The sequence below is a fragment of the Rhinolophus sinicus genome, chromosome 2, assembly GCF_057876585.1.
Source record: "Rhinolophus sinicus isolate RSI-liver-muscle chromosome 2, RSI-T2T, whole genome shotgun sequence".
NCBI lineage: Eukaryota > Metazoa > Chordata > Mammalia > Chiroptera > Rhinolophidae > Rhinolophus > Rhinolophus sinicus.
Window position 1 is genome coordinate 65,450,729 of NC_142502.1, and position 26,959 is coordinate 65,477,687.

The 26,959-nt window shown below is 36.1% G+C and overlaps 1 protein-coding gene across 3 annotated transcripts in view; it reads left to right on the forward strand.

Moving 5' to 3' along the window:
* Nucleotides 1-26,959, forward strand: part of CEP162 (centrosomal protein 162) — a 73,338-nt gene that overhangs the window by 16,872 nt on the left and 29,507 nt on the right. For all 3 annotated transcript variants that reach the window (XR_012496660.2, XM_019729511.3, XM_019729510.3), the window contains exons 9-18: nucleotides 216-329; nucleotides 4,932-5,123; nucleotides 5,868-5,952; nucleotides 9,994-10,276; nucleotides 11,196-11,457; nucleotides 18,662-18,795; nucleotides 19,069-19,296; nucleotides 19,825-19,965; nucleotides 21,924-22,036; nucleotides 24,250-24,349. Coding sequence is in view for 2 of the 3 variants with exons in the window: in XM_019729511.3 (XP_019585070.3) it covers nucleotides 216-329; nucleotides 4,932-5,123; nucleotides 5,868-5,952; nucleotides 9,994-10,276; nucleotides 11,196-11,457; nucleotides 18,662-18,795; nucleotides 19,069-19,296; nucleotides 19,825-19,965; nucleotides 21,924-22,036; nucleotides 24,250-24,349 (1,652 nt within the window). In the remaining variant the exon portion in view is untranslated. The remainder of the gene's footprint in view (nucleotides 1-215; nucleotides 330-4,931; nucleotides 5,124-5,867; nucleotides 5,953-9,993; nucleotides 10,277-11,195; nucleotides 11,458-18,661; nucleotides 18,796-19,068; nucleotides 19,297-19,824; nucleotides 19,966-21,923; nucleotides 22,037-24,249; nucleotides 24,350-26,959) is intronic.

A 26,959-nucleotide genomic window follows, 5' to 3' on the forward strand; every position in this document is an offset into this window, starting at 1 on the left:
GGGCCTGTATATAAGCATAGATACATAAGCTGATATATTCCTACTGTCTTATACATAAGAAAATCATACTTGTTATAGATATATGATTATATACTCTTTATATGCAAACATTTATCTTTGTTTTTATACAGATTGAATATGATTAAAATATTTTCCTAAAGGAACCATAAAAATTCCTCTACATTCCTAATATCTTTTCCTTTATATTGTTCCAGTGGTGCTGCTTGATTCATTAGACTCTGTTGCAGAGGTCAACCTTGAACAGGATAGAGCACCAACTAAGCCAAAGGCCCTGCAGGAAACGACTGATAATGAAATGACAGGAACAGGTACAAAAGTTTGAAGAACTCACAATTCTCTAAATATGTAATATTTTATGACTAATTGACTTCATTTACATATGTGTATAACTATATTGACAATAAAATTTTATATCTCACATTTTTACCATATTTAACAACTTAAACAATCTGCAATTGCTGATGGTGACACAATGCTAGTCGACCAAGTAAAGTGTGTTTTTAAATAAATACTTATTAATAAATGAATGAATGCTATTGATAGAAAGTATAACACTGTAGGTGAATATTAACTACTTTTTTGTACCCCTGCAGAGTATTCAGTTAAAATTTGCCATGTGTAGGAAAAATGGAACTTTACTCTTATTGTGCTTTTCCATAGTTCCCTTCATGTAGGAAAAAGCTGCATCACAACCCCAAATTTTGAAATGCTTAGGACCATCTAGATTTTACTAAAAGTTGTAAAGGTCTTTAGGACAATGCCTTTTCAAACTTTTTTAAAGTAGTGGAATCCTTATCTCCAAATAAAAACTTAATGTAGTAAGCTCTATATAAATAAGAATGGCACTTTATTGGCATAAATATAAATGTAAGATTTACTTATAAAATTAGAGTGATGGTCTTTTGAAATTTTTGAAATCAGAAGTTACAGATACTTGTTATATTCTCGTATCACTATCAGACTTCCCATATGTTTGTATATTTTGTTTTTGTTATAGAATACGAAAATATTCTTGATTTACCACATAAATAGTTGCAAATGGGAACTTTTTAATCAGCTTGCTTTGCAAGTCTCAACTAAACCAAACACTAGGAAAAAAAGAGCATTAGAATTGATAAATCACTAATCAACTCTAAACATTGCTTGAATTTTATTTTTTTATTTTTACTTTTTTATTGAAGTATAATATACCCATATGAAAGTATAATATACCTATTTCATATATCATAATAGTGTAACCTGAAGAATTTTCAAATACTGAACACACCCGTGTAACTGGCAACCAGATCAAGAAAACATGCCCCAAACCACAAAAAGTCCATTCAGCTCTCTCTTTTTCTAGTCACTGCCATTCTCTAAGAGTCACCACTATCTTGATTTGTTTCATCCTTTTCCATTTTAAAATATAAAAGTAAAAAAAATACAACAGAATTTTCCCATCAACACATGTTTATTACTCATTTACTTGTTACTACCCAGCTGAGTATTCAGCCGTGATGACACTATGTGCAGAGCTCATATCCTCAGTTGAATGCTTTTATTTAAGTACATGTCACTTCTGATAGTCGATCCACTTGCACAGTTTTCAGTCAGCAGACATGCATTCTTTTAAAAGACCAGTGTGGAGCTGTAGTTTTTCTAATCAGTGATACGTTATAGGAAGTTCCTATATGTACAGTATGGCCAGAGAAACTTTATTCTAAGATATGCATGAAAACAAAGCAGAAGGGAAAGATATCACCCTGATGGTCTTCAAAATATTAGTTACACAAATGGTACATTTGAGTGTGCAGATTAACTTCTATTACAGTTTTTAAATTTTAAAGCACTATATGAAATGAAATTTCAGACAAGCATCTGTGGAACCCATGATTTTCTCTGAAACACTATGATTTTATGAAATACAGTATGAAAATCACTGCTGTAGGTTATACGAAAAACTTAGAAATAAAAAAATGTATTGCTAAAAGTAAAAATTCTTTTAAGATGATCCAAGCACTTACATAAAGCTGTAGTTTTTTGGTGTCATTTCTTAAATGTTCTGGAAGATAGTAGAGTATGAACTTAATATAATATAATATAGTACTGGGTATAATATAATATAATATAGTATAATATAATACCCTGTCTTATATTAATTTTTGCTCCAGAAGACGCATTAGAGCTGATTGCCCGGCTAGGTCTTATTTTCAGGGAAACAGGATAGAACATTGTTAAGATTCAATAAGCAATAGCAACTCTATGGTTGTTATAGTTCCTATCAACCGTCTGTTAATGGTACAAATTATAATAAAGACCTTGTGGGCATACAGTATAAATCTGATTGGCTGTCAGGCATTGAATTTACCTAATTCTTCAGAAATACACTTGAAAATCTTCAAATTTGGTTTAAGAACTGAAAAGATCAGTGATTTTTTGGTTATTTTTTGTTATTTTTTTTTAACCATGTTTCTTCCAGGATTAAGCAGACTCGGTTTAGGTGCTACATTGTCAAAGATCATCTTTTAAAAATAATATTATTTATGAAATTCTCTGTGCCTTATTGTATTAAAAAGATTGGTAATTATAAAAATTCGGTTTTCCTAACACCAGGCCAGATCTAGCCATTCACTGTTTTCATTTGTCTCCCGGGCACTTTGTGCTATGGCTGCATGCCTGGAGCGGTCACAAGGTGACAGCATTGCTCCACAACCAGACCCTGGCCTCTGCAAAATAGGGTTTGACATGTTTCAACTTTCTTAAGTAGAAAAATATAGGGAGTTTTCGCTTGTAGCTACATACAGTACTCTCTTTCTAATATGTAAGGCAGAGAAGTCGGGCCTTTACTTTTCATAAAATGCATGAAAGAAGTCGACTTATATGACTCTGGAATTATTTTAATATCACTTGGATTAATGACTCAAATTAGGAGGAAATTATCTTTTCCCTGCTCAGTTTTCCAAGCAGCCGCTAATACCTCTCTGTCTTCCAATTCTAATTTCTAACTTTCAGGTCATTTGTTTTTGTGCACATTTGCTCTGCTGTTGCTTTCAGCCTCGAATCTCTTGTTTCTGACACCGCACACCTGATAAATTAGGCATGAGCATTCAGTACTGCTGTGCTACTTAACGTTGGGGTCATTTCTTTTGTATGCACTCAGCAGATACTTAAGTATTGTGCTATTTCTGTAGAGGAGGAAGAAAACACCTGTGCCTTTTTCCTTTCTTCATAAAGATTAATTCCCTCCTTCAGTCATTGCTATTCTGAATTCTGACAGATGGGTTAGGGGAAGGGTTAGGCTTACCCTAAAGGATCTTGTTCCTCAAGACCTCTTGGAAAATCCCTGCCACTTAACTGTGAATGATTCTGCTCTAACGGTATCCCCCACTTTTTTGTTTTTAATTTAAGTAAATCTATTTATTGGGTGTGCTCCAAATAGCAGTGGTGACCTGAAACATTAGATAAGAAGATATCCCATTGTAAGGCATTCTTACACAATCGTACATGTGGCATTTTTTTTACTTCTTGCATTCAGAGTTGAAAAGATAGCCCCTGACAGTTACATACTATACAACTTACAGGTTATATAGGGAAGATGAGGTTGTATATACTGTTTTATTTTTAAGCATTAATCATGGATATCAAGAGAAAAGAAGACTGATCACTCGATTTCTCTTTCTTTTACCACTTTTCTATGACTCGTATTCTTTTTCCTAATTTTGAAAATTTTTCTTTTAGTAAAGAAAGTTGCAAAATGTGTCAGAAAATACTCATAAAAGTCTTAGATGATTGCTGTCATTAGATTCTTGGAATTCTTTTTTCTACAATTTATTTATCAGTTGGTGGGAGGAGGAGGAGCTTAATAGGGAAGGAAGAGTGAACAATGGCATCAAGTGTTCTGTTTTGGATGACTAGGTGAGTAGTGACGCCAGCAGCTAACATAGGAAACACTGGAGGTAAAACAGGTTTTGTTGGCGAAATATAAATTCACTGGGGATATGTTAGATGTGATTTACTTATAGAATAATCTAGATATCTTTAGTCAGAGAAAAATTAAGGACAAATTCAGGTTTGAGAGTCATGAACATATGGATAATAGTTGAAACTAATGGTCTTGATGAAGTTAGGCAAATATATATATATATATATGTAATATATATAATATGTTTTATATATATATATGTAACATAGATATATATATGTAACATAGATATATTATATATGGCTTAAAAAAGAGGGCTAAAAATGGACCCCTGAGATGAGGCCATTTACCAAGAGATGGAGAAGTAGCCATGAGAGTTGTGGGGAGAGCAAAGAGAAGAAGAAGGGATGTAGAAGAAACAGTTCCCAAGAAAAGGACAGTGTCAAATTTCTCACAGTGTTGAAGAGAACCAAAAAGGACTGGATTTGGCCATGAGGAAGTTGCTTTTCATTATAGCAGCTTTAGCAGGATGTTGGGACACATATTGCATTGCAAAGTTAGAGGAGTGAATTTCAGTTGAAGAAATGCAGCCTACAACATGCTTGGTGACACAGGGAATGGGGGGGTGAGGGGAGGCGAGGCGAGGCGAGGTGACAGAAGCCTTGAAATGATTGTGTCAGTTTGGGAAACTTCGGATAGTTTATCCAGTGCAGAGGGGTTGATTAAGGGTAGTAGAAAGAGAGGGCAATAGTAGTCTAGTCACATTTTGTAGTTACCGTGTCAGGACACATCTCAACTTGCTGAAAGGAGTTTTTGAGCTTGCTATGATTTCATACTGGTGGGCTATACCTACATATTACCTACTTTTGTATTTAACTCTTATCTTTATAATGTCATCATTGTCCTATAGCCTTGTTCACCATTTTTAACAGATTAAGAGATAATATTAATGTTTTGTAGTTCTCATGTATTTGTGTGGTTATACTGGAGATTACATTTATTTCAATAGGTGTTTCTTATGGACAAAGCAATAGTGACACTGAAGCTCTACATCAGGCTTATTGTCATATAGCCCATTCTTTGGGAGATGCAGATGAACAAAGAATTGAGAGTACTACTGTGGAAAATACCGAGAGCCCAGTGAAAGGTCATCCTCAAGAAAATGAAGAGTCCTCCAGAAACATCTCTACTACAGAATCGGGTAAAAGCTTATTTTGAGATGTTCTCTGAACAGTTCAGTGTAATTTAGATACAGTTTGCTGTAATGAATTTTTCTCAATCTCTGAATTTATTTAAAAGGTTTGTTCAGATGAAATCTGGAAATCATTGGTTATCTATAAATGTAGAGCTGAACATGGGGTTAAAATTTCAATTTCTCCTCCAATATACCTTGACCAAATTAAGAAATTACTTAGTGTTTTCACATTTTTAATCTTTTACATGTACATGTACTAAAGTTATTTTTTAAATAGAGAACAGTATTTTGGGATCAACTAAATACATATTTAGCAGATAAGTGTGTGTGTGTGTGTGTGTGTGTGTGTGTGTGTGTGTGTGTGTGTGGATGTACCCATGCACATATACTGGAGGTGCCAAAAATATATATACACATAACTTGTATTCTTTTGTTATTGGTATATATTTAGTGTTAGAATTTTAATAGTTTTTTTCCTTTCTTAAAATATGTAGACATTTTTTGGCACCCTCTGTATTTGAGATACATATATCTATATATCAGATATATAGATATATATTTCAAGTATAAATGTCAGTGGAGGTTGTCTTGGTACAAGCAAGTTTACAGTGGGAAATTGGGTTTATTGTAAGTGCCATTTTGTTAACTCTCTCAATCAGAGAAAATGATATTTTGCTAGTATTAGACATTAAATTAAGCAATTTACATAACATTTGTTATTGCTATTTTAACTTTTGTGCCCCCTATTAGATCTGCCTACAGTAGAGGAGCTGATGAAACCTATCAGAATAGATTCCTTTGGGATCAGTGGTGGTTTGGATTTACAGCCTATCAGGTATGGATTTTGCAGGTTGTTTGTTTATTTTTGTATTGTTTTGTCACTGGAAACTTGTAGGATATGTGTAACTTGTGTTCAACTACCTGTGATTCACTGCTGTCTTCTTTTTATATTAGTTCTTACTGAAATAGTTCATCAGTATTCTTCTAGTGCTAACGTAAGGAAAAAACAAATACTACTAAAGTTACTGTCACTAAGCAGTCTTGAATCTTGTCACTGAAACGTATAATTCCTGCAGCTTCAAATTGCTCAGGAATAGTTGATTTCGAACAAAGAGGGAGCATGAATTTCATTGTGTATATGAGTCATGGATTTGTTTCTTTATAAACCAGGTAGTTGTGCACTTCGCCATAGACTGGCCATCGTCTCACAGAGTGAGTTCTTTGGGCACAAGAAAGATCAGCTTTGTGAAAATGCTCCAGCTTCAGTACAGAAGCTTGTGGGACTTCATTGTCATTCTCCAACAGACAGAGGAGCACCTCTCAGTAACCTTGTTCTGAGACAACTTTGCGTTTATGTAGCACTTAGAGTGTCACATCCATTATCTCATGTGATTTTCTTAACAACTAGGAAGGCATCCTTAATCTCCAGCATTCAAGTGAGGAAACTATAATAAACTCATGTAGTTGTAGGGCTCTCACAAGAACCAGGCGATGGTGTTGATAACAGCTAGCTGTGGGCCAATTACTATGCAAAGTTCTTTACACTGTTTTATTTAATCTTACAGCAACTCCGTGAAGCATATTCCATTACCCTCATTTCGTAGATAAGAAAACTGAGCCCAAAGAGGTTAAATAAATTGCCCAAGGTCATACAACTGTGACAAGGCAACACAGGAAGTCCCTATAATTAGCCACTTAGACTTTCAGATCTTTGATGTCCATGAAATATTTTGTGAAAAGCCTATCATCCATTCGTGTACTATTCACTTGTTCATTTATGTTTTCAACAGACACATTTTGAGCTCCTTCTTTTACTACATCCTCGTCATGTAAATCCACTTGTAGTGACTTCTTGGCCTTATGTCTACATTTGTACTAGTTGAGCAAAAATGATTTAGTGCAGCTTACACTAAACCCATCTACCTGAATGCTAAGTGTGATGTTCTCCCACTGATCTGCAGTGCAAGTTACTATTTTAAAGGGCAGACTGTGCTCACTCACCATTGATGTCTGGGGATAGGTTAGTGTTACTGAAGAGATTTTTCCATAGCATCTTGTGTCTTAGTCGGTATAAGTGAAACCATTTTAGTAATATGAATTCCAAAACGTAGATTATTACATTTGTGTTTAAAAGTTGAAAACAAGTATTGCTTACATTAAAGGCGTAACAATAATTACAGAAATGTCAATAGTATAAACTTGAGTACACATATCCAAAAATTCTGTAGCAAATAATCCTAGCTGCTATAAGAGATAATCATTGAAATCATAACCATATTTCGTATCTTAATATCATCAAAAATGTATGTCTTGCCCACATCATAATCTCGTGTATGTCATTGGGGTTAGGGTGGGACTGTGCTCTACACATTTAGGGACTCAGGCTTCCTCTGCCATGAACACATAGTTTTAAGGTTGTCATGGCTTTAACCAAGCAGCCAATGAGGAAAGAAAAAGGATGGTTTAGCGTGTTTTAACTGCCTCAACGCAAAAGTACTACATCACTTCAGCTCCCATTCTATTGGTAAGAACCAGCACATCTGGCTAACAAGATCCAAGAGGGCTGGGAAATACGGCTTGCTTGTGGCCCACAAAGCAAAATAAGTGAGTGTGGTAGGTACTTAGCCATTCTCAACCAGAATATACCCTTCTAATAGCAAATTTCCATTTTTCGCTTCTTCATACATCTCCTCCCCAAAGTCCTATTCAGGGCTGTATCCATCTGAAAAAGCAGGATTTCCAGGTGAAGTGCCACCCTCCCATCATGTTTGAATGTGGCTCCTCATGAGCTACTAAGCAGTGAATTAAAAAGGCAAGTTGTGTACTGCCTCAACCCCACCCAGTATATAATGGAACTGCAACAGATACTCCCATTCAGAAAGGGAAAGTATAAGGAAAATACAGAAATCAGTATTGCTACTTGAAATCCTCTGGGAGAGACCTTTTAAAGATGCCCCCTTCCCCCCACCTTGCAAATGGGGATTTTTATTAGTTAGGCCGTTATTCTGCTTTTAAGGAGGAACTACCTTATAAATGGGTTCTATATAGCTCCTAGTTCCATTCCCTGGAGGATTTGTCTGTTTTTTGTGTTTTTTGTGTTTTTTTTTACCATTGCCCACAACTGAAGTGTGTTTTGGGGGAGGATGCCCTCTTTTCTCCATCCACTTACTGCCTTCAGGTGATTTTAAGACTCCCAGTCACTGACTTTTGTTGTTTAAATAAGGTTGTGGTTTCTTTGGCATTACATTTCCATCAGAAAGTTTAGTGGGATTCTGATCTTTTTGGTTCAGGTCAGTCCCATATTCCAGTAACTACACTTAAAGCTCTTTGCTAGATGTAAGGTTTAAATGTTGCTTTGTGTCTTTGCTTCCTTGTCTCTGTTTCTTTCTCTCTAATTAATTGCAGCTCTCGCGATGTTACTGGGAACAAGAACCATAGGTGTGAAGATGACACTGTCAATATGATCTTTGCCAAAGGACTGAGTCAGGCATTTCAACTGAGAAATCTCATCAAATCTTGCTTTTTCATAGCATTTTTCAATGCCAAATCTTATTGTTTGATTTTAGACAACGATAGTAAACCCAGGAGGCCCTGAGTTTCTCTATTCCCTTTGATTTCTTTTTACAAACCGGCCCATTCTATTTGGAGCTCATCTCTTTCTTATAATATGTTGTCAAAGTAGCCAGCACTTAAAAACTCCCTGTTTTCTCTTGGTACCCCAGACTCAATAAGCATGAGGTCTGCCTTATAAACTAGTAATTGTTTATAGTTATGGTGACAGTTTGGCAAATGTTTTTGTCACTGTAAAACATGGGTTGCCACCTCTTCAGCCTTTAGTATCAGTTTCCTTGCCTCCCAAAACCTCACCACTAAGCCAGTGACACATATTTTAGGTTCTTGTTACCATAACACTCGCATTCTAAAGGCAAGAACTAGTAAATGGCCACATCTAGATGCAAGGTGGCAAGGAAATATAATTTAGTTTGCACGCAGCAAAAATAGTTTAGTTTGCACGCAGGAAAACGGTTTTGGTGAACATCTAGCCAGGTTCTACCATGAGGAATGAAAGAACTGTTATATTTTCTGGTCATTCCATCTACTTTAGAAGCTTCTAACAATTACTGAGAAACCAGTCTACCTTATGTAAAAATGGTAGTCTCTTAAACTTTCCTTTAACCTTATTGTATACATTACAAAATTAAATGACCTAATTGACCATGATTAAGTAGTTTGAAAATAACAATATCCATATTCTTAAAACATTTCCTTCAGCGATATTTTCCGTATTTTTCAAATCTAATGGTCTGAAATGTTAGTTTGCATTTAAGTGTTTAAAACTACAGATACTTTATTTAGAAATCCTTTTGATTTTTATTTTACTTTACAATTTTTCCTATACTGTGATGAGATTTATGCTTTTTGTTATTTATATTCTATGCCTCATTAGCATAAATTATGATTACTTCTTCAGTTTCTTCTAGAAATGTATACAGTGTTGTTTCTGCCTCAAATGGATATTGACTTTATAAGATATGGATAAAAGATACACAAAGTTCATTTAGAAATTCATATTTAATTTTTTCTTTTGCAAAGCAATCTTAGTCTTGTTTGGTTTGGCCTTCCATTGAAGTAGGCCTCAAAGTCATTCATGTAATCTCTTATACCGCATTAAAATTATTATCTGAAATTCAAAAACATGATACTTTGTGAGTATACCCTGTTTACCAGAATTGTAAATAATGTATTTAACATTAATGACCTGATTTGAATAGTTACAAGTATTAAATACATAATATGTGTGTATACATGTGTTTGTAAAACTGATATTTGAGGAGTCATATGGGGTTTATTCTCTGTGTCCTGTTTTGTTTTACAGCTATAAGAAACTGACTGATAGTAAAGAAACTGAAATTTTAAGTCCTTTACCCTTTAAGATGAAGCCAAATGTCATGTCTCAAGAGCCACAAAATGTGAACCAATTTTTTGACAAAAATGAAGAAAATGTGGTTTTACAAAAGACAACAAATGAGGGTATAGAAAATAACTGTGCCAGAGTAAACACTACGGAAGAACATATAGATAAAATGTACCTTGATATTTTGAGGAAAAAACGATCTGTTGGTCATTCGTTATTACCTCCGGATGACAAAATACATAAAGTAAGTGTTTATAATCTAAATTGATTTGACATACTGATAAATGATGTTATATAAGTATTGTTGATAAGTATGTACTTCTTGAGATAGTGGGATTGCTTACATACTAACCTCCACCTAGATCCTGGATATTTGTGAGCAATATTTATTACTACACCCTGCAGTCCCCAAGTTCAAAAATACCTCTATAGAATTAGCCTTCTTTTAGAAGCCGTTCTTTATATTAAAACAATTTTTGGTTTTTTTTGTTTGTTTGTTTGTTTTTAGTAAACATAGTTGAGAATTTGAGTAGCATAAGAAAATAAAGTTTATTTATCATTCTAGTGCTTTTCGATCAGTTGTTCCAGTAGTCTGGGTTCTGTAAAAGTAGCTTAAGTTGGATTTCATATAAAAGCTATTAGCACCTGTTGAGAAACTTATGTTTCACGGTTCCTTTTTCCTGTTCTTGATCTATTCTGATTTATAGTTTCATGATCCTAATATTTTATTTTCGCTTTATAATTTTGATGATGTGTTTACCGTAAACCATCACCTGTTCTTTGTGGAATAAGGCAGGTATTAAAATTTTTTTTATCTTGAGAAACCTGGCGGAAAACGAAGATAAAATTTTACGTCATTTCAAAATATGTTCTTTCCATCCTACTCTATGTTCATCCTAATAATTATACATGTTGCTGTCTGGCAAGCTTATTTTGTTTTATTATTTTGCTTTATTTTGTTTTATTTTACTCCTGACTTTGAAAATATTCTTCAAAATACTAAAATTGCAATGAATCAGACTTAGAGAACTTGAATATAGCAGTGTGCTTTACAAACTATGTTATTTAGTAATCACTATAGTTTTGCAATCTGTTAAATCGTCACTTACAACTATAGTTGAAATTCATTTAAGTTCTAAAGAGTTTGTGCTTGTTGTACACAGACTTTTAGATCTCAGCTCAGTTCTGGAGAAGAAGGGGCTGTAATTGGTAAACAGGTACCATACAAGAAGCCCAGAAGTGCACCTTCTTTACTTAAAAGCAAACCCCAGGGTGGATTATATGCGTCAGTTAGGAGCTCAGGCTATGGAAAACCCAGTTCACCATTCCAGACATTTTCTACTCTTGCAAAGAAATCTTCAAAGGACATTATGCAAAGCAAAAACTTGAAGTCCATTTCCACCTCAAATCAAGCTAGGAAAAAAGGTAATCATGTAATCTTTTCATAATAAAATTCTGTGTATACACAGTTGACCCTTGAACAACATGGGTTTGAACTGCATGGGTCTACTAATATGCCGATTTTTTCAGTAAATGCTGTAGTAAATGTATTTCCTTATGATTATCTTAAAATTTTCTTCTCTAGTTTTATTCTAAGAATACAATACATAATACATACAAAATATGTGTTAATTAGCTGTTTATGTTATTGGTAAAGCTTCTGGTCAACAGTAGGCTATCAGTAGTTAAATTTTGGGGAGTCAAGGTATACATGGATTTTTGACAGCATGGGGGTGGTTAGTGCCTCTGAACCCCACATTGTTCAAGGGCCATCTGTAGTGTATTATTTTACTTGTTGCCTACTTTCCCTATCAACTTTACTTATTCATAGAAAGAATTAACCTTAAAGTATGCATTCCGTTTCTGAATGATTCAGTTTACAGGAGGTTTTTTTTGGTCATTATTTCCTGAATGAAACCCAAAAAGTATGGGAAGTGAATATAAGGGAGGAGAGTCAAACCCTTCCTCATCTAGTTGGCTCTGTAATATCCAAACTGTTTATGAGAGAAGAGCTATATATTCAAAATACAAATGACAACCTACAAATAAAGGTTGACAGAGAGATTTGATATTAGTTCAGTATAGACTTGGAGAGGCAGGATGTTTTATGTATCACATAACACATATTTTTAATACATCACATAAAATAGTCATTTATATTGACAATAGGAAGGGTAATTTCCAACTTAGAGCTCATGCAGTTATTAAAAGAAATGGAAATGTTCAGGTCAGACCAGCATTTCTGCTGCCTTTAGACTCCACTGGGAAGGGAGAGCAATAATAGAGCCAGAAACATTTTGTCCTTTTCTTTGTGATTAAATTGAATAGGTGACCAATTTCATCATTGTTATATGGTGATAGTTGTCAGAGGAGAACTGTCGTCGTTGGAAAATTCATTTCTAGCTTAAAGTGTCTTCCCTTGCCTTTCCCTACACCTGTCAGTTCCAGGACCACTTTATACAGGCATACCTCATTTTATTGTGAGCTGATGTATTGCACTCCACAGGTGTTATGTTTTTTACAAGTGGAAGGCAAGACCCTCCACTAGCAAAAAGATTATGACGCAATTTATTGTATTGTCATACTCATTTTATGATTACGGTGGTCTGGAACCAAACCCACACTATCTCTGAGGAATGCCTGTACTTAAAATTCTTTAGGCATTAAAGACTCTCTCGTTCTGTCTGTGTCGGTGTGTTTTCGCTGCAGCAACCTGTGCACGTAAGGTGGAAGGGCTAGGGCTGACCTATGTCATTGTGAAGGAGAACAGCATTAGGGGTTGGTTATTCTGGAGAGGCAGGAATATGCTTCTGTTGGATTAATACAGCATCCTTTCCTCCTGCTCTTAACCCAGGGACCTCTGATCCCTTCCCCTAAGAAGTCTTTTATATGACCTTATTTTCTCTTCCTTTTCTATGGAACCTTTGTTTGTGATGTTGTCATATACTCAGTTATTCATAATTAAATCACTCATTGCATCTAGTTCTTAATGTTAAGAAAAAACACTTGGAACATTTCTCAAATTTTAGAATCAAAGAGGAGTGAAAATTTTTCATAAATAAGGAGTATTCGTTTTGTATTTTTGGGAGCAAGCAAATGAAATTTTGTTTTTAATATTTTCTCTGTATATTTATTTTAGATAAATTAACCACCAACACTTTTGAAGTTTAATTTATCCAAATTCATTCATTTTACAGATATTTTTTGAGCACCTACCTTAGTCCAGGCACTAGTAGAGGCTTCTTTAGATGCATCAGTAAACAAAATAGGCAAAGAAATCTCCCCTCCCCCATTTTGTGGAACTTTTCTTCTGATGAGGAGAGAGAGCTATTTAACTATAAGCAAAATAAATAAGTAAATTATGTTAAATGCTAAGGAAAAACAGAAAGTAGAGCAAGAGTTTCAGTGGAGGGATGTGACAGGTCACAATTTTAAACAGGATAGAATAGGCCTCCTTGAGAAAGAGTTATTTGAACAAAGACTTGTAGGAGGTGAGGGAATTGGTTGTGTGACTGTTTGGGGGTAGTGTATTCCAGAAAGATGAAACAGCCAGTGCCGAAGTCCTAAAGTGGGGGAAAAATGCCTGGCATGTTCAAGGAACAGCACAGCAGCCCCTGTGGCAAGGGCACAGTGAGCAAAGACGATGTAGGAGGTGAGATGAGAGAGTCAAAGGGACAGGTGTATGCGTATATAGGTTTTTCTAGGGCATTTTAAAGACTTGGGCTTTTACTCTGAGTGAAAAGGTGAGCCCCTGAAAAGTTTTGAACATGGGAGTGACCTCATCTGACTTACCCTTTAGATGGATTTCTCTGGCTGCTGTGTAATAGACCACATACATATAAATATTACACATACCATAGGGAACATAGGAAGACGCACAGAGACCAGTTAGAAGGGGATTTTAGGAATCCAGGCTGCAAGTAATGGGGCTTGAACCAGGGTGGTGGCAGCGGAGTTAATGAGAAGTGGTTGGATAAGAATATATTTAGAAGGCAGTACCAAAAATCTAAAAACTTGGTTTGGGGTTATGAAATAGGAATCATGGGTGATGCCACAGTTTTTGGCTTAAGAAACAGGAAGAACGGAGTTACTATCCAGCTGCAGTGGGGACGGCTGAGGTAGAGTAGATTTCGGGGTAGAGGGAAGATCAGGAATCTAGCTGTTGATCGTTTTGAGATGTCTGTTCTATATGCAAGCAGAGATGACAAGGAGGCAGTTAGATATAAACTCGGGACTTCAAGAGGGAGGGGTGAACTCTAGATACCATTTGGGAGATGTTAAAAACTAATTTTTAAGCCATGGTTTTTTAAACTATGCGACTGATGAAGACTTGTCAAGTAAGGGAGCATAGCTAGAGAAAAAAGCAAGCCAAGGCCTGAGTCTTGGGCTTGCTAACCTTAAGCGGTCAGGGCGAAGAGGAGTAACCGCAAAGAAGACGGAGTGAGGCTGGAGGAAACCTGAGTGTGCGGGATATAAGTGAAGAATGTGTGTAAAGTAGAACCGATCTGCTCGCTCAGGAGCCGCCAGGAGATAAAGCAACATGAGCACTGACAGCTGCCCTGTGGGTTTAGCAAGGAGGTCATTGGTCTATTAGGCAAGCAGTTTCCGTGGCTACGTGGCTGTAAATGGAAAACTGAGTGGGAACAGGAGGGAAAAGGAGGAGTGGAATTGGATACTTCAAGTTATAGACCAGAAAAAAAAATGAGCAGGAGCTCATATGGAAGTGGAGTCACGAGAAGCCTTTAGTTTTGCTTTGTTTTGTCTTTAGTGGGAGAAATAATAGTATAAAGTGTAGTATGTTTATGCTTTTTAGAAAGATTCAGTAGACAGGAAACAATTCATGATGGAGAGGGGGAAGGATTACTGGAGCACTGTCCTTCCGTAGAGGAACTGTAATGGGGTCTAGTGTACATGGGAAGGGTTGGCTTTAGATAGGAATGTGGACAGGTCACCTGTGGAAGCAGATAGGAAGCGGGAGGTTGTGGGTACAGATACTGGTCGGTGGGTAGAAGTGAAAGAATGTGGATGATTTATTCTGCTTGCTTCCATTTTCTCAGAAATAAAACACGATGTCATTAGCTGGCAGTGAGGATGGGGCAGGGGTATTAGAGGAGAGAAGATGTGAAATAGTTATCCTAGAGGATTAGACTGCCAGCAGCAGGAAGACTCTACTTGAAGTTAGTGATCATGAATTTAAATTGAGACCAGGCAGTGTGTGTGTGTGTACACATGGTCACATTTCGCTGCATGATTGCAGGTGTTGGGTAGTTGTGTAGCTGAATTTCTTAAGGATTATTTTTTTTGCCCAATGAGTACAATGAACTGTTTGTGGATGTTAAGGTGAGTCACGAAGAAAGAAAAGACCTCAAGGGGTGTGGTACAGTTTGAAATAAGTAGGATCAGCAAACTGGGAGTCCCAGTGGGGCAGGAGGTAGGAGATAGGATTGCTAGAGAGCAAATGTCTAAGACTGAGATTTGGGAGTGATTGCATTACTGGTAATAGAAAAAGTCCTAGAGTATGCTGGGTGGGAGTAGGTAGCGGAGGTGGAGAGAAGTATAAGGAACCAAAAGCCAGGAGTTGGTGAGTGTATTGAAATAACTAAGGATGTAGACAGAAGTAATGTCACAGTAGATGGAAAAGTAATGTCACAGTAGATGGAAAAGAAATGAGGGGTGATGTAGACATTGATAGATGAAGGCAACAATATTTTTGTGAGTATTTTTTTCCTATTTCAAAATTTTATGGTATTTATGAATTACCAGAATTAAAATAAAACATCACTAAAATTTTTATTAAAGTACAATGATAAACTACAGCTGTCTATTTTTATACTGATCTGCTTTTTGTTCATTAGACTGTTATGATTTTTTTTTAATCTGTCTTTTTCTTGAAAATTGCCCAAAGCAATTTTAGTTTTATTCAGAACTGTAATTTCCTTTGGAGTGGTTGTTACAGGTTGAGTTCTCTGAGAAGCAGACTCTGAAGTGGAGATTCGTGTACAGAAAGTCTAGAGAATGCACTTGGGATCAACCTTGCTTAAGATGAAAAAGAAGCCTGATTACTGTGGCTTACCCACATAAGAGGCTTCTCTTTCTCATGTAACACAGAAGCCAGAGATAGGCAGTTCAGTGCAAGGGACCAGATCCCTTCTTTGCTGCTGCAAAATTCTTAGTCTGTGACTTTTGTCTTCATTGCCATAAGATGGTTATTCAACCTCCATCCAGGCCCTGTCGTGAGGAAAGGTAAAAGGTACATGCCAGTTAAATCATCAACTTCTTAATCAGGAAAGTAGTCACTTTCTTGAAAGCCCTGTGTAGGAAAATTTTGCTTTCAACTTATTGGCCAGATCTTGGATTGTGTGGCCACCCCCAGTTGCATGGAGTCCAGGGAGATGACTGTTTTTAACTGGGCACATTGCTACTATGGGCAAAATTAGGTTTTTGTTATTAGAGAGGAAGAGGAGATTGATAACCTGCTCTGTGGTTGTTTACCTTTTTATTCTGTATTAATTTTCTGTGGCTCTTAACTCTTGTGTGTTTATTTTGAGACTAAGAATTTTATTATGAAAGAAATAGTTGCTCATTATTTAAATTCAAAACAAAAAAAATTAAAAAAGAAGAATGCAATTTAGCCAGAAAAAACTGGTGTCATACTGCGTGAGCATCATGGATGAGTAGGCAAGATGAGAGGCAGACGTAGGGATAAATGGAGAAAACATTTTATGAGAATGGGATCACAATTTACAAGTTCTTTTTAAATAAAATATTAGATTTAGATTTAGTTTTGCTTAAACCTGTAAGAAGAAAAAGTTTATCCGATGACATGTTATATCCCAAAAGATCCCTGTAAGAAAATAGATTATGAAAACTCCTCAAAGTTTCTCAAAACAGTGTTGTTTTTAATTGCATTTTCCAATGTTAATACGTTTTCAGTTTTCCCTTCTATGAGATATAAGATAGTAAAACTCTTACATCCTACCACTCACATGCCTCCTACCCATTTTTGCTGGTTGATTTTTACTTGTTTGGGATATATTTGTTATATTCTCTCCTGCAACTGTAATTTCCCTCAGCTTTTGAATTTAGATCTTGGTTGTGATTATTAAAGAGATTGAATGCTTTTCACCAGTCCCTCAGCTATAGCTTCTTCATTCTGCAATTACTGACTGGTTTCTTATTTGCCTAAATTTTCTTAATCCATTGTTTTTTTCAAGAAGGGCTTATGGGTTCCGAATTCTGCAACGTTTCATGTTTGAATTTTATATCTAGGCAAATTTTCTTTCATGTGAAAAAGGAAAAAATGCTGTTCATGTACCATTATTGAAAATAGTTACTTAGTGAAATCAAAATTAAGCAGTTGGAAAGGGAAACTCTGGTCTCAAAGCAGTGACTGACCACAGCTTGGACAAGAGGCACCTGCCACCCTCGGCTGCTGTGTCCTGGGCAGACATAGGGATAAATGGAGAAAACATTTTATGTTTTCATAAATCACAGCACGGCAGATCCAGCCCAGTCACTGGCACGTTCATGGATCACTAGTGATGTGGGAGGATTCACACCTGCTTTTCAGGGACTCACGCTATTTCTGAATGAATACTTAAAGAAATGTCTCCAGAAAACCTACATCCAACAGTCCATTTAAGTGTGGTTATTACTCCATACAGAAAACCTCTGCATGCTTGGGAGAAAGATTCAAATCTTGGGTGAGGTACTGCTGGTGACTTGTTTCTTCTTTTGACTTTTCCTTATTTGCCAAATCTTCAATAGTCATGTATTTCACTTACAATGAAAAAGTAAACTTTACAATTTAAAAATTTAGCATCTTGACGAAATTACATTAAAAACATAAATTTCAAATTCTTCATTTACCTCTAAGGCAGTTGGATAAATGTTTACTGAGTGTTCAGCTCAGAACCTGGTCAGCTCAGAATATGGGCCTCAAGATCTCTTCTAGGTATTTCCCTTAAACATTTTTTATTAACTGGATTTATTGACTTTAAAGTTATTTCTGCTGTTTGGGGTTTACAAGATACTTTAAAAGCTGAAAGTTTGACGAGAATATACAGTAATCACATTATTTTCTAATTTAATATGTATTATCAGGGTATTTAAAGCAGTGTTGTAATTTTATCTTACAAATCAAATTTAAACTAGCTGTTATAAAATTTCCATGCAATTTATATTATTCCACTGATACTATACTATCTTGATATACACTAATTATGAAAGTGCTTTGAAAGCATACTTCCTCTCAACTAAAATGCTTCATGTTATCAGCTGCTCTTTCATTCATCATTTAAATTTTCCTTCTTATTGCTGTGAACTTTAAAAGAATAATTTACTTAAAAATAATAAAGTTATCCCAATCCATATTCTCACATTTATTTAGCTTCATTTGACATGAATCGCCGGTCAATTAGCATTCTGTGTCTAATTGAGTGGTATGTTGATTATGGGCAAAGTTCTCAGAGTTTAGTGAAACAGCTGTATTCTAGTATTATACATCAGCCTATTTTGAAATCATTTATTTTACTATTTCTATTGTGGTCATACTGTTTCATAATTACTGAATAGACATTCAACTTTGTTTATATTTGTGGTGTTTTTATCTACTGTTTACAATATATAGAGATCTTATCTGAAACAAAGCTCATCAAGCCTGCAGTGTTGGGTAAACCAGCTCCCCAGACTGACAGTTACCTGGCTACTCCTAAGAGGTCTGAAGACCCTAGAGAAACTGATTCCTGTCTTCAGTTACAGAATGTAAGTGTTGAATTTCAAACTAATATCCGTAATATTTTTTATGTTCTAAAGTCATATGAAAGCTAAATCATAAATAAGAAATATATGAAATTTCCTTTGCTTCAAGGGTAATATTGTAATCACTCGTATTGAACACTTAGTCTTTTTTTATTTTTTTATTTAGTAGACCTTGTTAACCTTGTCATTTTTATTGTTTGTGTGTATGGCTTTTTTAAACCACCTGTGTTTGAGTCATATATAAATCTGTAATGAAGTAATGCTTTTCCTTAAAAGGATTCTTTAGGGTGCCATGGTGGGAACACGGAGACAGAATTAATGATGTTTAAAAGAGTTCAGGAAGCAGAGGAAAAATGGAGGGGTGCACAAGCCCTGATAGAGCACATTAAAGTCACATTCTCAGAAAAAGAGAGAGAGCTGGAAAATAAGATGGAAGAACTAAAAAGACAACAGGAAAAGGAACTCTTCAAACTGAATCAAGACAATTATATTCTTCAAGTCAAGGTACTAGGCACATTGCCCCATTTTTCCTTTTATTGATTAAAAAAGAACTTGTACTCCTTGCTAAATGCATTGTCATCCTTGGTTCCTGGGGCTGTTTGGCTTGATGTATTTGCTGTATAAAACATGAACGAGGTTCCTGAGAGTGTCTCCTTACAGAAGAGCCTAAATCCAACACTCTGGGGGGAAAAAATGAAATTTAAATTGGCTCGTTTTGATCGTTTTCTTCTGTTAGCAGTCATTTTTAAAACAAATCCCTTAGTTCACTATACTCTTCAAAGACAGTTCAGAAAGAACTGCTACAGAAGGTCTAGATTCAGAGAGTGACACTATGTAGCATTTCTGAGTTACTTCCAGCATCAGTACTATCAGCACAAAACACGGTAATGGTTTAACTGTAGTTGGTATTAATTCCAGTGTGGTTATAAGACAGTTTTAGATCTATGCACCTTGGGTTTTCTGTTATTTTTCCTCACTTCGCACTTTTTCATTTCCTTCCCCAAATAAAATAATTTCTGTATTTTCTCAAAGTTAAATAGCTTTGAAGAAACAAACAAAAAACAAAGGTGGTTACAGTTTGGAGAAACAACTGATCCTGTCACTGAAGAAAAATTGAAGCAAATACAAAAGGAAATACAAGAACAAGAGACACTTCTTCAAGGATATCAACAGGTATGGTGATTCTTCAGCACATAGTGAGTTTGTTCTTGAGATCCTTCAATTATAAAAATCAGGCATATTAAAATATTAATGTGCTCATGTAACAGGTAAGGGAATTTCTCGCAAATGTGGGGAAGTAATACTTTGACTAGTTTGCATATTTCTCCTGGGCAGAATTAAAGTGGTTAAGAGCATGGGTTCTGGATTCAAAGAATCTGGTTTTAGATTTAGCTCCACAACCTGCTGTGCAGCCTTGAGCGAATCGCTTCCCCTCTCTAAGCCAATCTCCTTATCTGTGAAATGGTGGTAATAATAGTACCTGTCTCATAAAATGAGATGAAAATAACAGTGCAAAGCATCCTCTAGTGCCTGGTACAGAGTAACCAATCAATGCATGTTGCCTTTTGCTATTTTCAATGGCCATCTTCCTTAGAAGCTTTCCTGTTTGTCTTCAGCTTCCTATGTTTTTCAGTAGATAATATGGGCTAGCTTTGATATTATGTTCAAAGATATGAATCTGAAATCAATTGAGAGTGAAAAAAAATTGAATTAAATGGGAGAAAGTTTGCATGTCTTCCGAGGCAGACATTTGTGATATGTGATAGAATCTTGGTGATGTTTACTTGACAGGCAGCCAGGACAGATTTAGTGATCTTCAGCATGAGACTTCATCTTAGTTTCTTCTCCCCTCGCACCCACATTACCTTTTTTCCTTTTGACAACCACAGCCTAAACATTGAGCCTACCAATAACAAACAAATCTAGGGACAATGAAAGGATGACCACATCAGAGATTACAGCGTTTGTGATCAGTGAAGTAGTACTGATTTTGCAGGACACATTGCCCTAGTGTCAGTGAGACCCTTCCAAACCCTTTGCCTGCCATTCTGGTCATACAGGATAGAGTGTGGGTTTTAAGGAGGATCTCACAGACCTGTAAGTTTGCCAGCCCTCCCTCCCACAAAGATAACACAAAATTTATGTATCAATGTACGTTTCCCCAAAAATAAGACCTAGCCGGATCATCAGCTCTAATGCATCTTTTGGAGCAAAAATTAATATAAAACCCGGTGTTAGTTACATTATAGTAAAATAAGACCAGGTCTTATATTATTTTTTGCTCCAAAAGACGCATTAGAGCTGATGATCCGGCTAGGTCTTATTTTTGGGGAAACATGGTATATATTTATGTATTTTTCTGGGTTTCATTAATTCTGCAGATATTTAAGCACAGGCCATCTGCCGGGCACTAGGCCAGATACAGTGAGATGGTTCCTAGTTTTCATTAGATCCTCGAAGGTCCTTGGTGTTCCTCAGATTTTTAATTTTAAAGAGTACAGATTGGTACTTTCTTCTTCTGACCTCAATGTTTGAGTCACTCTTTAGCTCAAGCCTTGTGGTGAATTGGGTCTAGAATCTGCTCTGCTTTGTCCCAATCTTTCGGAAACACCCAATTGCTAACTCCCTGCTCACAGAAAGTTCCAGAAACAAGCATGGACACCGATTATGGGTACATCGCATTACCTCAGCATGGGAAGCCAAGCCAAAAACAGAAAAAAGAGAGTGCAAACAGCCCTACTGGCCTTCCCATTCTGGAGCACAGTTATGATGTGGTTATTCTGTATTCACTCAGCGGTTTACTCCTGTGAAATGCAGCACCTTAAACTGACATTAGGCCCTTTGGCTTTGGGAATTTTTGCAACTTTTTTTTTTTTCAAGTAACCTTTTTGGAAATAATTCTTTTTAGCTAATAAGTTTTCTTCTGAGATAGTACGAGGTCTGACAGTTAAGTTCGCGAACTTAATTGTCAGAATGAATATAAAGAATTTGAAAAAGATTTTGCTTACTCAAAAACTGAAGAAATTTTAAAACCTTTTAAAATGTTTAAAGGATATATCTATTATGAGTATATATACTTATTTAAGTACTACTGACTTTTAACTAAAATGTAATTTGCTATTTATAAAAAGGAAAATGAAAGATTGTATAATCAAGTGAAAGATCTCCAAGAACAAAACAAGAAAAATGAGGAACAAATGTTCAAGGAAAACCAGAGTTTATTCAGTGAGTTAGCATCCTTAAAGTAAGTCCTTTTTACATCTTAAAATCAAACGTACTTAGACTGTTTCTAAGCATTTTATTGTTATGTTAATAATACATTTAATTATACTTAGAAATGACAAAATTGTCATTCAAAATTGATTTACAGTTTTGTAACCTTTATATATTTTTATATTCGGTAGATTTTTCTTTTGGTGTTGGATAACTACTACATACTGTAGTATTTTCAGCATATTCATATTTGAGTTTGAGATCAGTTTCAGAAAATTGAACATGTAGTATTCCTCTTGATCGATCGTTAAGCCTGAGATGCTTATGTTAATGCATCTTAGTAACGATGCTTTTAGTAATAATGTTTAAGAAAAGGTACCATACGGTATCACTTAGTGTCTTAGGTCAGGTTCCATACAAGTAGAGCGTGAGATGGAGATCCTCGCAGAGGTGATTTCCTGAAGGATAACTCTGAGGAGAATGGGAGCAAGAGAAGCAAGATGGGAGGGGTGGGTAGACAGAGGGAAGGTGAGTAAGAATGTGGTCTTGACTGGAGACAGGCTTCGTTCTACTCTCACCATACAGCTCAGGAGAACAGATTGCATCACATAATTGGTCCCCAACTTGAGGCATGAGGGGCCAGTACCCCCAAGCCTTTCAGAAGACTGGTTAAGGGGTGCCCCAGGATATGGGTGGGGTATATCCTGTGTGGGGGCAGCGTTGTGTACCCCTACACCAGGCTGTGAATGGCCGAGGTGTGCCCCAGGAAGCAGCTGAGGGATGTCCTCTGGGCCAGGGATCAGGAGTTGCTCTTTGGCTGAGGCTTTCTCCACAGGAGAATCTGTGAGTTGTTACTAACCAGCACTCACCGTGGAGGGCTGATGGAGCACCAAAACCTACTTAGGAATCATATTTCAGAGTCTCAGTAAGGTCTTTCGGATGTTACACATCCAATTTTAACATTAAGTGAAAGGGTTGAACCCACAAACATGCGTATGCTAGGGTGCTGTCTTCTTTTAGGAAATGACTACTGGTTGTGCATCATTTCACATAAATACCTAATTACTCAGGACTGCTGTCAGAGGAAGTTTTTTGGCTATGACTGTCATGAATGTTATATTCACATACCTCTTCATTTGTGTATGTGTTGTTGTTGTTAGAGTTAGATAACCTAGGGTGTAAGAGGTCTGGCTGCTGTTACAGGCTACTGATCTTTCATGGAAAATAGAAAAAACTATAGTATCTTGTAGCACACAAGGCTAGAAAGTACACAGGTTGGCAAGCGAGGGCACTTTTGTATAAATTGGAAAAAAACAATCATGCTCCTTTCTCCTTGTAAGTGTGACCCCAGGCTAAGGGTAATAATCTGGGGCATGAAAGCATTTACTGCCGCTTTCTCCCTAGATGCTTCAACAACGTATTTCAAAATATCACATCTTATACTGCCTGGCTTTTAAAAGAGAAGATCTATTCCAGGATCCTAAACTGAAACTCTAAATGTCTTACACCAGGGGTGTCCACACTTTTTTCAACGTTTTTTACCAAGGACCATATGTGGTAAAATACACAAACAGCCAGGCTACTCACTCGAGGTGAAGTACGTATTGCCTCACCTGGTTTATTTAAGTAAACTAAATATATTTTTGGAATTTGCTGCGGGCCAATAAAAAATGGATCGGGCTGCAGTTTGGACGCCCCTGCCTTACACAATGAAATAAATAGTTTCTTTAGGACATTAGGGTTAGATGATCATATATGGATTCTTAAACTCCTTATATAATGTTTCTGGAAAAACAGAAAAATTGATTGTAAGGTACAAATAGTAGACCATGTTTGATTTTGTTTGTTAGTTTCCATGTGTATGATTGACAATTTGTGTTTCTCAGAAAGGAACCTAGAATAATGTGACCAGGATTACACAGCACCACATGAAAAATGCAGCCTATCTTCGTGGGACATTGATTTTTTTTTTTTCCTCTGAGAATGGGGGGAATTATTTTTATAGTTACATTATTTAACTATATATCAAATAAATCATTATAATCTTAAGGCTTTAATTCTTTTAAACATGAACATTTCCCTTAAACTATATTTTCATTTAAATGGTATTTTATTCTTCAGATTAAATAAACTTTTTATTTTCAGTTCCGCCATCCATTAGCGTTTTTAATTTTTAAAAATAGAATATTTTGTATTGAAAAGAGTATCTTGTAAAAACATGTTTTTATTTTCAAAATACATCAGAGAACAGATGCAGCAAAGTCGTTTCCTGTCTCAAGTAGTTGAAGAGCCCACCAGAAACCAGAATTTTACAGATCTGTTAGCAGAACTACGGTTGGCACAGGTAAGTCGCATAAGGATTTTAACTATTAGTGATAGTAAAGATTATTATAAAAATGCCCATATGTGTAAAAAAAAAAAAAAAAATCTCTTTTTGTAATTTACGAATAAATAAGATCTATGTATAAATTTCATACCATTTAAAAACTAAGACATACCAAAGAGTAGTGTTTAGTATACATCTGACTTTAAAATATTGGAAACAGTATAATACTGGTTTTAGATGACATCTGCTTTATAATCCAATGTCTTTTCAGGCATTTATCACATGGAGCCATATTGGAGGCATAACCTTATTCAGGCATATATATACCTTTTTTCAAACAAATTCCTCATTGAAAATGTACATCTAAAATAGGAAAATAATTTGAAGATATTGTTCACCTTAAAAAGTTAGTTGGCTTTTTACCTGTTTTCCTAAGTGGACTGTGCACTTCTAGGGACCAGAGACTGCATCTACAAATATTTGTGTCTGACGTGCCTAACACAAAGGTAAAATGCAATAACTGCTCCCTAATTTTTCTTTATTTTTATTTATTGTATTAGAAAGAATGCCCTAGAATTTTCTAGAGCAATATTTATCAGTGGGAGACGATTTGGAATTTTGGGCAGGTTAATTCTATTTTAAGCAGAACATTTCCATGTATTGCATGATTTTTATCATCTCTGTCCCCAGGAACCATGTGCTTATAGTACTCACCAGTCATGGTAACAGTCAAAACCACTGCCACATTTCCAAACATCCCCTGTGGGAGGGCGGTTAATTCTCCCCATTCCCTCCCATTAAGATCCATAGCACTAAACTAAAAAGCCATACATTACATTTCAATGATAATGTAAATTAGAAAAATTCCAATTACATACCACTTTTTAATTAGAAAGTTTTTATAGAAAATTAGGTTACATAGAAATTTAAACATACCGTTGTTTAATAAGTGATCTTTAACAGGTTTTTGTAGTCTATAAGATGCAGCTTCAAATATGAATGCACTAGAGAACTTTCTTCAGATGCATGTTTGTACAGAATGATTAGATAGGTAGATAGGTAGAAAGAATACATGATTGAACACTGCTCCTTATCAGTAAGCCTCAAAATTAGCAAGTTAAAAGAGAAACTACTATTGCCATATTTCATGACGACTTCGAAAAACATGTTAAGATTTCAAGCATAGCATTATCTTCATTTGAAGGCAGTTATTAGTGACCTTTTAAAAGTGCTGTTTGGAACATATTTTTCTGACAAATAGTAAACTAGAACTGCCACAAAACTCACCGGAAAATGCTGGAATTAAATATAATAAACATCTTGTAAATGCATGACCAAGTTCTCCAGAAAGTAAGGGAAATCTGTAGGAGTCAGACATGAACAGGGATAAAAACACAGCAGGAAACGTCTGCTCCTAGGCTGTCAGTTCTGTAACCATGGGGCTTGAGCTTTAACAGCAAAGTGGAGTCCGGGCACAAGGAGGTCAGAGGGCCACATCCTTCAGTGAAAGAGTGAACTAGGAAAAAAACCACCCACCTTCATAAAGGGGCTAAGCTATCGAGAAAGCTTTTCTGTCTTAATCTCCAGATAAGGAGGGGGAAAAAAGTCTCATCTGCTTGGTACCCGTGCTTTATTGGTTGTTCAATATAAATGTCATCCCTTCTGTTTTTATTTGTGTTTTAGTATTTGAATTGACATTACCTGCAAGGGTTGATTGTGCTCTAAAAATTATTTAGGGTTTTGTTTATTTGTGCAAATACTGAAAGATGGAATGTAAATACACCTTTATTCACTTTGGTATTTTGAGTTTAAATAATTTTAGAGCAAAAATTATTTATACGGGGGTAAATCTACAATATAGTCTTTCTATCAAGTGTACTTATGTACAGTCTAATTTGTACCATAAAAAGGAACACAAATTGGTTTAGTCTTAAAATGTGAGTTGGTTCTTTGTAAACTATGGATGGACACATACTAAAAGCAAAGGTCCTGAGCCCTTGCCTTTTGGTGCCCCACCCCGGGTGGGGAGGAGACTGAGGCCAAGCACCGCATTCATTTGGTCAGCCTTTATCAAGCACCTGCCAGGTGCTAGGCACGCATCCTGGCATTGGAAAAACAGTAAGTAAACAAGACAGGTGTGGACCTTGCTTACTCGGAACGTACATTCTAGAGGGGAAAGACTGACAATAAGTAAACAAATTACATAATTACACACAATGGTCACTTCTTTGGAGAAAATATAGAGGATAATGGTGGGCAGGGCAGGGGTCGGGCAGCATTCAGTACTGAGATCACGGTGGCCCTCTGAGCAAGTGATGTCTTAAGTTGAGAGCTGAAGAGAAGCAGCAGCTAACTGTGCAGAAAAAATCAATTTGTCCAGACAGGGGGAAAGCACAAGCCCGGAATCAGGAATGAGCTTGCTGCTTTCCAGGAGCAGAGGCATCTGAGGCAGAAGTGGGTGAGTGAGGAGAATAGAGGTAGGAGATAAAGTCAGAGCATCAGGCAGAGACTTGCTCTGAATGTCTTCATGGTAACTTACAAGGGAGCCAAAACCCCTGTGCCCACAGGACTGATGTGGGACATCCTGGTTTTCTTAAAGGTGGGAAGTCTCCGTCCCTGGGCCCATGC